General features: G+C 32.9%; 2 protein-coding genes across 3 annotated transcripts; both read right to left on the reverse strand.

Annotated features, from left to right (window-relative positions):
- Positions 1-119: 119 nt before the first annotated feature.
- Positions 120-1860, reverse strand: LOC107466914 (protein DETOXIFICATION 49-like). The gene has a single exon (XM_016085919.3). The coding sequence runs from the start codon at positions 1828-1830 to the stop codon at positions 382-384; it is 1449 nt and encodes a 482-aa protein (XP_015941405.1). The 5' UTR covers positions 1831-1860; the 3' UTR covers positions 120-381.
- A 7002-nt stretch (positions 1861-8862) lies between these two features.
- LOC107467023 (serine/arginine-rich splicing factor RS40) lies at positions 8863-12861 on the reverse strand. 2 transcript variants are annotated; one of them, XM_016086029.3, is made up of 7 exons: positions 12707-12861; positions 12489-12592; positions 11934-12044; positions 10499-10611; positions 10171-10403; positions 9244-9882; positions 8863-9143 (listed from the first exon to the last, which is right to left on the reverse strand). In XM_016086029.3, the coding sequence occupies exons 3-7, from the start codon at positions 12037-12039 to the stop codon at positions 9119-9121; spliced, it is 1116 nt and encodes a 371-aa protein (XP_015941515.1). In that variant the 5' UTR covers positions 12040-12044; positions 12489-12592; positions 12707-12861; the 3' UTR covers positions 8863-9118. The 2 variants fall into 2 exon arrangements, with proteins under 2 accessions (XP_015941515.1, XP_015941516.1); XM_016086030.3 differs by lacking the exons at positions 12489-12592; positions 12707-12861 and adding an exon at positions 10836-11172.
- Positions 12862-13516: the final 655 nt, after the last annotated feature.

The raw sequence follows: 13516 nt of genomic DNA on the forward strand, positions 1-13516 counted from the left end.
AATTATGGTGTGATGCAGTAGAAGATCAGTAAGGAACCGGTAATAGGAAATGCATAACTCACAAAGCATTAGTATTAACATTGATATGGCCGGATAATTAAGGAAGGAATGAAAGAAAAAAGAGAGAATAGTTGTTACAATGAGAATCATTGTTTAATTATGTCAGAGAACATTTTAGTTTCAAGTAACAATGTGTTATTAAAATTTCCCAACCCAACTTAAAAAAAAAAAAAAAGTTTAAAATAAAGAAAAAGAAAAGAAAAAAAGTCATCCTCTGTCTCTAGTCTCTGCCTGCCCTTCCCCTATACAGCTAAAGACAAATTCATGATTTTTTGATTAATTAAAGTTAAACCCATGATTGTTTATCCCAATCTGAATGGATTAAGACAATAAAGAATCTTTCTCTGGATCATGAAGAAGAACAGCATCAGTTGCTGTGAGCTTCTCAGCTCTTTGGGCCTGGAATTCCCAGTCAGTTGCATACAAAACGAGCAACATTGTAAGAGCACAAGAAGCTTGAGCAGCGAGCAAGCCAAGCCACAAGCCTTGGAAATCAAAAGCTGCAAAGAAAGCTAACCAAATTGCCACAGGCATTCCAACAAGGTAGAAGCAACCCAAGTTAATGTGTGCACCCACTTTAGGCCTTGCTGTTCCTCTAAGAACACCACAACCCGTTGTTTGAGGACAGTTTCCGAGTTCACAAAGGCCTATGATGGGTAACACCATTGATGTTAATGCTATAATCTCTTGGTCCTCTGTGAACATGGTGGCCCATATATTCCTAACCATCACAGAAAACACCAAAGCTGTGAGTCCCAACATTATGCTGCAAGTGAGGCCCACAATTGCAGAAAGCTTTGCTTTTGAGGGTTCTTGTTCACCCAGCTTGTTACCCACTCTTGTTGACACACTGAAGCTCAATGATGATGGGAAAATGTAGAGAAGGGAAGTCGTTTGAATCAGGATTCCCATTGAAGCCACCGTTGCTCTTGGATTCACCAGTAAACCGCAGAGAAGGATCATTATCTCATACCACCACCATTCCAAGCACACGGAAATGCAGCTTGGAATTGCAAGGTTCAAGAGCTTTCTCCACTGTGTGAAACACTCGAAAGTGAAACCCCCCCATGTTTTGTTGTGCGTGCCAGAGAAAACTATGTAGAGGATCAAGGAAGCAACAAGGTTGAAATTTGTCCACACCCCACTTAAGGCCACGCCTTTGATTCCAAGATTGAGGTGAGAAACAAGGAGATAGTTGATTGGTATGTGGAGGAGAATAGAGAAGGCGGCGCAGAGGGTAAGAGGCAGAGTAATGGATTGAGTTCTAAGGTAAATTCTCAAAGGGTGTAGAAAAGACTGTGCAATGAGGTCAGGGATGGAATACACAAGAAATGACTGCGCTTGCGTTGCTATGTCCTCATCCTGGTTACACAAGAGAAGGATTTGCTTCACGTGAAGCCAGAGCAGTGTTATGGGGATGGAGGTGAAGAGAAGCAAGAGAATGGTTCTTTGTAAGCATAGGCCCAGCAGGGTGAACTTTTTGGCGCCAAAGGCCTGTCCGCAAATGGGTTCCATGCCCACGGCCAGGCCGGAGAGGACGGAGTAGCCGGTTATGTTGGCAAAGCCTAGTGCGAGGGAGCCGCCGGCTAAGGCGAGTTCGCCGAGGCGGCCGAGGAAGAGCATGGAGATCATGGAGCGGCAGTAGAGCAATAGACCGGTAAGAATCATTGGGAATGCTATTTTGGATATGGAGATTACTTCTCTCATGGCATCTTGTGTTTCATTTTGGATCAACAATGTTTCCCTCAGGTACTCACTTTGCTGACACATGCTTGCTAGTGTGTTTAGAGAAGAGGAAACAAAACACGAGGAGAGGGAGTGAGTAGAATGAGTTGGTGGGGGGTTTCAATTTATAGGGAGAGCCGAGTCCAAATCACAAGCATGAAAAACCGGCCTAATTATAAGTGTTAGTAAATTAGAGATAGTTTGTAATAAATGAAAAGTAAAAGGGGCATGTGGTTGTAAGAAATGCACTGCACATATAATCCGAAAGTGATACTGTAAAGGGGTCAGAATTAGAGTGGCAGAGGTACAAAACAAGGTGGTCTTTTGGACATTTATAGAAGCATACAATGATCCCATTTTTGGAAGGAAACCAAAATCCAAATACTCTCTCTCTATCACTCCATCCATCTTCAACCCCTTCATATTTCATGCTTAGTTAATGCTAATCTTCTTGTTTACTTCCAAAACCTCATTTGTCTCATTCATTAGCTAGAGACAGCCTGAGACAACCTTTTTCTCTGACTTAGTATAATCTCTCAGCCTTGTCTCTTGTATTAGCCTATTAACGTTTCTCGCTACATTTAATCGGCTTCTAGTATTTTCGTTATTTCATTTTATGAACCTTCAGATATAAGAAAATAACTGCGCACGTGACCGGAAACAAGGTGGGAACTTGGGAGACATTCCTTCTCTCTCCCTAGATATATAGTAACATGTCAATGGTAAGCCTCATATCTCTAAAGTAATTCAAAAATGTTATTCTTACATCAAAATTAGTCACTATATCCGTTATTAATGTATTTATGTTAATTTATTTTTAATGTATATTTATATTTTAATATATATTTTATATTAATAACTGATTTAGTGTATATATAATATAGTTGACTAATAAAACGTGTATATATAAAGAGAATAAAAATAATTATGTTAATTAATTGGTTTTGCAAGTTTACCTAAGCACGCGGTTGAAAAGGTTTATTCAAAATCAGGCAAGACACCTTAATTAGGATGTGAAAACAATTAGACTTCCAATCGCTTTTCAAGCTTTTTGTTAAAATAAAATGGGAATTCTAGAATCCTTAATATACTATAGAATATAGGATAATGACTAATGAGGTGCTGTGCTTTTTTGGAAGAATTAGGTATTTTCAGTTCAAGGGTGATGGGCGTTTATTTATGGATACTTTTATTTTTACCTTTTATTTAACATAATCAAGTGTGATTTTATCATCAAATAATTTATTAGTTCACATATTTTATTTTGGCTCCTATTTAAAGATTATAGGATGAAAATACATGTTTGATCATGTCATTTGAAAAAAAAAATTAAGCTATATATACTCCCTCCAATTTAAAGTTTTTGATTGAGGTTTCATGAACTGAATTTGAATTATATTTTGGATTAATTTGTTCCGGTTTAGAATTTACATAATTATTTTAAGCGTTAGTTTATAAAACGAATATTTTCAACCAACATCAGCTATTTTTTTTAATTCTAAATTCTCTAAAAAACAATAAGAGTTAGAAAATATGATAAAGAATTGACCAATATTAATCACTTAAAAATTAATTAATTTTTTATATTTCTTCCTATTTTAATTGATTAAATAAGAAATTTGAAAATCTTTAGTTGAAGAAATGCGCTCTAGTAAATGCCTACATTACAAGAATTTTACTCTCTGTATATATTAAATACTGTAAAGTAACCACACATAATAACATTTAAATTCAAATGTATGAACTAAATATTGGGTTGACCAAGTCTTAGTTCGGTCTTTTCGAAGGTGTTATCCAAGTTGGACTTGAGTTCTAAAAATAATCTCCATAATAATAATTAATAAAATCCAGCCCAAGTTTAAATATTTTGCGTTTATTCCTCAGACCATTGGAAGTTCATTCATCATTTACACTACTTCTGACTTCTAGATGGAATTCACCGAAAGGGAAGGAAGAAATTCTTTCACAAAGTACCAATCCTGGAAAGACATGGTACAATCCGAATGTTCCCTTGTCCAATAAGCCAAAAATTTCAGAGTTACTCCCTCTCTATATTAATATAAAATATATATTAAAAATAAATTAAATTATATATATTTATTTATAAATAATAATTAATTTTAATATATAAATAATATTTTTGTAATATTATTTATATAATATTTTAATCACTTAGTAACGTTATAAAGTTTATAAATTCAAAATAATAAATGAATGGAAAATATAAAAATATTATTAATATCTAAAATTTAAATTCAAGTATAATCATAGCCTGTTCTATTACAACGAATAAATTTTACATTAAGGTGAGCATGGATTGGTTTGGTTTGAGTTCATAATAAAATTAAAATCGAACTAATCAAAATATAATTAGTTCGGTTTGGTTTAAATTTATATTTTTTTATATGTATTCGAACTAAATCAAACCGATTAAAAATAGATTGATTTAGTTTGGATAATTAAGTATCCGATGATTTTGAAATCCATAAAAAACTAAATTTTTATTTTAAAAATTCAACGAGTATGATAAACATATAATATCAAAGGAAATAATCCAAACCTGTTAAATACTAAATATATTAAAAACTAAATTCATTAAAATCTAAACATATTAATAGCGAATAATTTTTGTCTAATAAAAAAGTCGTATATATATATTTTTATTTTTTTTATTTAATTAATATATGATCGGATTCGCGGATTGATTCGGGTTCCGCCAAAATCGATATTCGAACCAATCACTAACAAAAAAAATCGATTTAGTTCGGATTGAATCCAATTACCCATTGATTCTAAAACCAATTTAATTGATTCAGTTCGGATTTAAACGGATAATCAAATATCCGCTACCCGTGCTCACCCCTATTTGACGTTGTTGTTATTATTATTATTATTATTACATGCATTGCAATCGCATGCGCACGCTCACGGTACTACAAATTAGCTTCTTCCTTTTTCTTTTTCTTTCTCTATTCTTTTTTATTTTTGAATATTTTTATGAATATATGTTGATTACGTTCATTACGTCCAAAGATTAGATTCAAATAATTGAATGTTTTGGTTTTATATACTTCTAAATTTGAATAATGTATGTGGAAAAGTTTCTTTCACCCTACCAAAATTAATTATTTACACAACTGAGATTTACAATATTTACTAATACATTTTTTAATAAATAAATATGTCACTTAAACAAATAATTTTTCATTTATATACTAATAATTGAATAAATACTTTAAAAAAGAAAAATGTCTCATACTCTCATTATATATTAATTAAATAACAATGCTTTATTTGGGCCTAGAGAAGGAAGAGTGTATTAAGAAGCGGGGCTTCACTCTCAGCAATCCAATTGATTCCACATTCCCACCATTCCAGGAGGCCAAATAATGAAAAATTATATAATACTAATGAAAAACACCATGAAAATCGTACTCATATTCAACAATAAGAAATTAAGAATAGTAGTTATTGCAACACATATATGGAGCTCTATGATCATATAATAATTTATTCACAATAATATTATATATCACCAATAATTAATCATATATGACAACTCGCGATGTCTCTTAAAAGATATCTAAATAATATATATGCACACATATATATATATTTTCTGTGTAAACCATTCTTATAAAACTATACTTTGCAATGATATTAGCATTAATTTAAGGAAATCAGAATTTTTTTTTGTTTAAAAACTATTAAAAATTTAAACAAATTAATCCGAGCTCACAGATTCTTTTCCGAACATGCTTCTTGATAAAAGTTATTATATATAACTTTTATTTTTCAAATAGAAAAAAGGATTGGACCTTCTGATATTATTCCATATCTTAATCTTAATATCGTAATACGAAAACCAAATAGAATAATAATTAGTAAATGGACCTTAAGGTTGTGCAGTGAGTCCGTACATGGTAATCTATGTTTTATTTTTTCCGAAGTATATGATTACTTATATATATATATGTCCATTATAAACACATACAATGAGAAGCCATACATAGATGATAGAGCCAAGATTGGGAATGATTGACTTTCCAAATCTTGTTTTCATAGGTTGTAATAACTGCCCATGGTTTCTCCATAGGAAAATATAAAAGAGAAAGCCCATAGTTTCTGTTATTCCCATGCTCGCGGCAATTATTTCGTTAAATTATGTCTATAATATATAGTTTTCTCTGTTATCTTTGTTTTGTTAACCAAGGTCCCTTATATCAACCCCGCTCTAATTTTAATTAAAATCTTATTTTATAAGGTCCCCACTTAATATACATAATTGTTTAGTTTGAGTCTAGCTTAATTGATGACTAAGTTAACGACATTATGTAGTGGATTAAAGGAACAAAGCATAAGGGATTGATAATAAAAACAATTTAAAACTGTTATTCGTAGATCAAAATTAGTTATTAAAATCAGTCAATAATGTATTTGTGTATAAATACATATATGATTTAATGTATTTTTAATCTGTACTTATATTACAACATATATTTTATGCTAGTAGTTAATTTTGGTGGCTAATTTTAGTATACACGTAGCATAGTCGGAAAATAAATAGATCAATGAAGTTTTTTATTTAGTGAGAAAAAAGACACGCATGCACGCACCATGTACCTTAGCATATTGCATGGATCATGTGTCATGCTCATATGCTTAGGGGAGAAGCATGCATTCAGTTTTAATTAGTTAGTGCATTTAATTAATGTATGTTAATAACATTACAAACATATGAAAGTAATAACTGAAGTCATGAGGTTTCATCTTCTCCGAAAGTAACTTTAGTTAGTTGCTAGTAAATCACCAAATCAGTATGATTTGATGACTATGCAAAAGTCAAAAGGAGAATGTTCGTTTTCTCGTTATAGATTGGACCCAAGCTCTATCCATCTAATTAAAAGGTGACCAATCAAACCCCAAAAAGATTGTGATCTACATTCCAAATCTAATAAATGATTATTAATATTATTATTATAACTTTTCAGTAAGTAGTACATCTATCCAATCCCTTTTCACACAAGATAAAGTAGTCCAAGTAATTTAACTACCAATCCAGATATTACAAGGGAAAAATTTCCTAATTAAATGGCTGTTATATATGATGATAATACGAGTTTGTAAGGAATTGAAAAAAAAAAAAACTTCGTAGAGTTATTGCTACAATGTAGTTAATTAACTAATGACAACGGAAATTGTGAATAATGTGAATAATAGAGAATTCAAATAAAATTAACAAATTAAAAAAGAAGCGTCGAGAAAAATGGCTTCTAAAGATGCGGCTAGGAGTTCTCTTTGTTTGAACGTGTTGAACGATGAAAAAGCCTTTTGATATGACCATAGACCATAGTGTTAAACGTTGAAAATGGATAAACATTGATAACACATCCATCTAAGGGTTTCTAGCAAGACGATAAGCTTAGTTAAAAGCTTTGGTCATTACTTACAAGGTTTTCCGACACTACAATAGCTAGATCTTTAATTTTCAAAGGAAAGGTCCAAGAGACACATGAGATTTGATTTGGTTAATTAATATATATCTTTATGTTACATGTTCATAGGTCTAACACTTAGCAGGGATGTTATCAAAGATTTCACTTCTTAAAATTTCAGACTAATGGATATCATTTTACATCTTATGCCATAGTTTAAAACACTTTAGATATTATCCTTTAGCATACTAAGAACTTACAATAACAAAGATCTTTGAAATTCTTCTGTTGACTTAGTCACATTAATTAGTAAAAGCCATTAATTTCCCATGCCACTTTATCAATACACAAATAGGTTTATTTTTCCAAATAACATTACCTTGATCTTAATTACTAACAATGCTATTAATGTATCTGTTTCAATTTATTTTTCTTACTATACTCAAAGGGTACTTAGGTAGCTTCAGTTTAGTGGAATTATTTTATTCAATTGTTGCATTGTAAATACAACTAGCTATTGATGATGTGGTCCTATCCTATATTTCTACGAGTGGCAACTGGAATTATGATAAAAATTATCGATGCTAAAGTAAGTACTTATATATACAACTATTGTCTTAATCGAATTACTGTTGTATATATATATATATATATAGTCTTATTAGTGGCACTAAATGTCCTTTAATCTTGTGACGCAAGTGCATACTGATATTAAATTGAAGAGGAAAGTAATAAGGCACATTCACACAATCATGCACGTAACTAGCTAGTCTCTTTTACACCTAAAGCAAAGAACAGAAGTAAATATAACTTTCCACGTCTTAACTTTTTGTGAATCTTTATCTGAAATATGAAATCTCTTGTTCTTTTATTACTTTCCGTCTAAACTTACCAGTGTTAAACTTTTTGTCAATCAGATAAGCCTCTCTGTCAATACTTGAAGAGCTAATAATTAATATATAAATATGTAGAAGTTATCAGTTACTGAGTTTGTTTAGTTTCACATTGATCAGGCTTCGTTCATTTTTGAAGATTTGAATGTGATGTAATGTTCAATTCACTCATTAAAGTACTTTCACGTGTCTCTGGTCTAAAGTTATTAAAAGGAAAAATGCTTCCATATGTTTGGTTTGTATAAGGAGTTTGACACACTACACTTTAACATCTATTATTATTAGATAAAACATGAATTTCACGAGATAATTTAATATTATATTTAAAAATAAAGAGATATGTAATATAATAACTAATAGATAACACAAAGTAAATCCTATAATCTAAATTTCTATATTGTCGAAGAAAGATCATTTATGTCTGAAAATGGGAATAAACTATATTTAATCTTGAACATATATGACATTGATAGCATCCCGTGATCCCTACAGCATTATTTTTCTTTTTCTTCTTCATGGGCAATGGGGTCATACATTGAAAGTTAAGATTCCAATCATATTCGAATCAAATCATAGATATAAAGTAATTATTTAGTAGCGTACTCATTTTCAATTCAGATTACCAACTTGCAATTAGTTAAAATAATAAGTATTTCAGTCTCTTAACCGAAAGTCTCAAATTTAAGTTTTAGGATCAAATCTGTTTTAAGAATACGGCAATAATGCAACATCTAAATGACTAACATTGATGATTCAAGATATATAAAGTGCCATCTATTTCACTGTAAACAAAGATTCTACAATATTAAGCAGACAACGAAACATGAAACTATCTAAATGAATAAAAAGACTAATCAGTTGCAACATCATCATCACAAGTTCCAGATCTTTATCCCCACTACGCTAAAGTACTCTGATAAAAACAAGACAAAAAAATGTTGTCCTGCCATAACCCAATATTACAATTCAATTGGCCCTTCTGGCTTTGTCATCCACAGACCGGAATCATTCTTCTGCAGGGGGTGACTGACTGCATTATCACAAATAGGAAAAAGTGCAAAACAATTTCAGACAAGTATCATAAAAAGGAGACACAAAAATGGGTAAAAACAAATACAAATTATGGAAACCTGTGATATGCTTCATGCATGGGACTTTCAGGACCACTATAGTTGGGGCTATCCCTTGGTTCAAGCCCCGTGTTTGGGCTTCCTTTATAACCATTGTAAGGGCTAGGGTTCCCTTTTCCATCGGGACTATCCCTGGTCTCGTGGCCATTTACAGGGCTAGCCTTCTGAGTATCATAAGGACTTTGACTAGGACCACGGCCATTTTGGGGGCTTGTCTCCCTTCCATCAGGACTATGGGAAGGAGAGATTCCATGGTCAGCTCTCCCACGCTCTTTGTGGTAAGGGCTTTGGCTAGACCCACGGGAAGGATCAGGGCCATCCCTCTGTCTTCCATATGGACTAGCGCTTCTACGCCCATAAACAGGACTAACTTGCTGCTCTCTTCGAAGGGGACTATGGCTACGACTACGGCTGCGGCCTCGGCCATAGTCAGGACTGCCCCTTTCCCTCTTATATGGACTAGGCCCACGGCCATAATCAGGGCTACCCCTTTCTCTGCGATATGGACTGGGTGACCGCCTTCCATCACGGCTCCTGTCACGCTGACGATCATGACCTCTCCCAGGACTATGTCCACCTCGCCTGTCATCATCATCTTTAACAGCAAACTCAACTGAAATAACCCGATCCAATAACTTGCTGCACATTAAAATTTGAAAAAAGTAAATAAAAAAATTGAATGTTATAAGTCCAACCATAAGCTAACTACCAGAGTATACTGGGAAGATGAAATTAGTAAGAATTAAAGGGCACCCATAATTGCAACAGAACGGTGAGCAAGAAAAAGCCAACCCCACAGAACCTCTTAATAATGGTCAGTACTTATTAAAGGCCAAGGAAAAATTTCAGATGTCAAAAATATCTTTGATCAATATAAAGATGCTTGAAATTTCCAATCATAAAATATTTTTAAATACATCAAATTACCTCATATTTGTAGCTTCCAGTGCTCTGCTAGCATCATCCTCTGATTCATACTGAACAAAAGCAAAATTCCTTCTGATCCTCACACTGGTTATCTTACCATATGGCTCAAAGTGCCGCTCCAAGTCCCTTGTTCTGGTATGGTATGTATCAAAATTAATAACAAATAAGGTCTTTGATGGCCTCCCATTAGCTGATCTTCTTGAACTAGCAGGTCTTCTAACGCCACGCTCATGCTGTATAACACAGTATGTTCAATGTTGATGAAAACATAAATGGCAACAAAATGATAAACAAGTACTCTCATCAACAACCATAAATAATGTCTCACCTTTGTCCATTCAACACGAAGCCTGCGCCCCTTCCGACCAAATTCAATACGATCGAGGGCACGAATTGCAGCCTCAGCATCTCTGTCATCTTCCATATAAATAAAAGCAAATCCTACAAACCAAGCAAAGTATGCTAAATTAAGCATTGAATACTAACAAAAAGATGAGACAACTTGATCAATGGGCCCAGTCCACAAACACTTCAATTTGTATCCAACAACTGGCCCTTCAGCTATAGACAAACCATCACCAACACAAAGAACTCGTAAATTAAAAAATTTTGGTAAACCTCCTTACTTCTATAAACTAATTTGACCAATAGAAGTAGTAACAGACCTTGAGTATTAAACAAATTGGTGTCAAGAACAAGAATCCAAAAGAGTAGGAGTCATGGTGGGTCAATGGAAAGTGAGTGCCCTCTCCATCTATTCTGCTGCCTCTGCTGTGAGGTTGGCAAATATGTCAACCTCAAAAGATGTCTGAGATTGAAGGCTGGGCAAAAGGCACGAAAAGTGAAGGGCATATGTGACTGAGGAATACGTGGAACGGTTGTGCCATTGCAGATCAAATTGAATGATTCTTCAATTAAAGAAGAATGTGCGTCTCAGGCAGGAATGGATTTCTGAAAATCCCATCCATTAGCTTGGGAGTAAATGGATATGCCAAAATATTCCTGCGTCAAAGAAAATGTTGAGTATGGGGGCCGATGCTTCAAAAAAGATTATTTTTTTACTTAAGGCTGCAATCGCTCCTCCCCGCTGGTGGATGTCTTACAGGTCTAAGCAAATATGTGAGGTGTGAATTTTTTTTTTCTTATTCTCACCTACAAACTTGTGTTCCAGATGATGAAACGGCACAGGTACTTTTATTATTAGGTGTTTTCAGTTCCCAAGTCAAACGCTTATATTATAAACTAACCAATTTATTATTATGAAAACCGAATCTTATAATTCAGAGAGTTCTCCCATGAGACCCTGTCCCACCATAATTTATCCTGAAATCCCCTGGAGCATAGATGATAATAAGTAATTTCTTGTTTGTTTCTGAATTTAGTTGTATGGATATTAATTTACTATAATTCTAAGTACCGATAATATCGGTCTCTCCTTAACAATTAGTCAATTAGATTGAACCAACCGAATGGCAATAAACCCAAATCAAATGAATATTAACCATAATAAACCTGCTGTCTCAAAGATTAAGGAGGCTGTTCAGTTTAAGGATAGAGCATTTCTCGGATCTTAAAAAGTATGATATTCCACAAGTAAACTTCTGAAGTAGTGTAAAATCCAACAGATCAAACATCCGAGTTCAACCTCAAGTACCCAGTTCATCAAAATCTCCTATCCAATACACTAACACAGAGAGCCAGCTTACAGTGAACAGAAGAAACTTGGGAGGTAAAGCAAGGAAAACAAAAACGAAAGCACTTACCAGACTTCATATCCACCCTATCAACCTTCCCATATCGCTTAAAAAGCCGCTCCAGCTCAGACTGCCGGGCATCATATTCAAAATTTCCACAGAAGATAGGCCTCATTTTTCCTACAAGATGTATGATGCAACGTTTAGTGCCGACGAGGCTGAAGCATGGATAAGCATAACTGGATAATTGTCAAATTAGATCGATTCCATAATCAAACTAACAATAATACTGCTATCCTATACCATCCCTGAAAAGATTATAGATAACGTCTGGATAGAAACTAGTATAACCAATCTGTAAAAAGACATTGCACAACCAAGATAAAAATCTAAAAATAAATATCAAGCCTCACATGCAAATTTTCATAATCAGAAAATGACATTCCCATTATACACTTTCAGATTATTTCGAATTCTCTCAACATTCAACAAATTCTCACATTCTCGTTTGTAAGACAGCTATATAATCTAGCACATTCAGCTAGCCACATAAATCAATTAAAATTAATGTTCAACAATAAAAGGGGTAGAGCATAATTCAAAGAAATAGATTAAAAAACGCACCTTGTAGCAGAGGTCAAGTAAGAGAGCTGTCAGATCTACAATAGACAGCAGCAAGAATCAGAAACTCGAATCCAACGCCTGCAGATTCCAGATCTCGGATTTTCCTGTAAATTAGATAGAATCCACGAAATAAAAGAGAAAAAAACAAATTTGAGTGGAAATTCGAAGCGAAGAAACGAGATTAGATGGTGGGAAAGGAAGGAGCGAGGGATTATTACCTTGGCTAACAGGCGAGAGAGAGAGAGAGAGGAGGAACCCTAAAGTGCAGAGAGAGATATTTTGGGTAGTAGTTGGTTGTGTTGACCAGACAAAGATGCGGATCTGAGAAAGTGTCCATCTTATATACAAATACAACCTTCTTCAGTTTGTTCCCTTTTTTTTGTTTTGCATAAATGCCCCTCTTCTTGTCCATTTAGACTGTTGAAAAATTACTTCTTTTACTTAACCCATTGAAAATAGTTTTATTTCGAAAGTTATCTGAACAAATACGTGATAATTACTTTTTTATATACATAATATTTTATTATTATTTAAAATTCAAGAAAAAAAATGATAATAAAATATGCAAAAAAATGTTTCGTATGTTAAATTAAATAAATATATAACTAGATTTATTATTATACAATAATAAAAAAAATAATAGACCCTCGAATTTTACAAACGGTATCCGAAATAATTGCCTACTTTGCCATTTCTGTTCTTCTTTTCTAGTTTTTCTCCTAATCCAACCCATTATTTGCCCTAATGTTCTATTTAAGTTTGGCCATTTTCAAGCAGCTTTTTATCTATAATGCTGCATTTGATTTTGAAAACAATATAAGATAAGAAATTAAAAATAAGACAAATGATAAAAACACACAAATTAGTGTTATAGTTTATTTAATAACAAATTAAAACAAATGATAAAAATTTAATTTATTTTTATTTTTTATTTCATTCAAAAAATTTTAAAAAATATATAATAATAAAAAATTAATAAGAATAATAAAATAAAAATAAATTGTGTCTCTTATTAGTGTTTTTATGAC

Source organism: Arachis duranensis, chromosome 9 (assembly GCF_000817695.3).
Source record: "Arachis duranensis cultivar V14167 chromosome 9, aradu.V14167.gnm2.J7QH, whole genome shotgun sequence".
Taxonomy (NCBI): Eukaryota; Viridiplantae; Streptophyta; class Magnoliopsida; order Fabales; family Fabaceae; genus Arachis; species Arachis duranensis.

Excerpts from the sequence above, each read along its gene's own strand:
- LOC107466914 (XM_016085919.3), bottom strand. The coding sequence starts at position 1,830 with ATGTGTCAGCAAAGTGAGTACCTGAGGGAAACATTGTTGATCCAAAAT.
- LOC107467023 (XM_016086029.3), bottom strand. The coding sequence starts at position 12,039 with ATGAGGCCTATCTTCTGTGGAAATTTTGAATATGATGCCCGGCAGTCT. Across the intron at positions 9,883-10,170 it reads CTGGAAGCTACAAATATGAG|CAAGTTATTGGATCGGGTTA; the intron begins GTAATTTGATGT and ends TTTAATGTGCAG. Across the intron at positions 9,144-9,243 it reads ATGCATGAAGCATATCACAG|TCAGTCACCCCCTGCAGAAG; the intron begins GTTTCCATAATT and ends GTGATAATGCAG.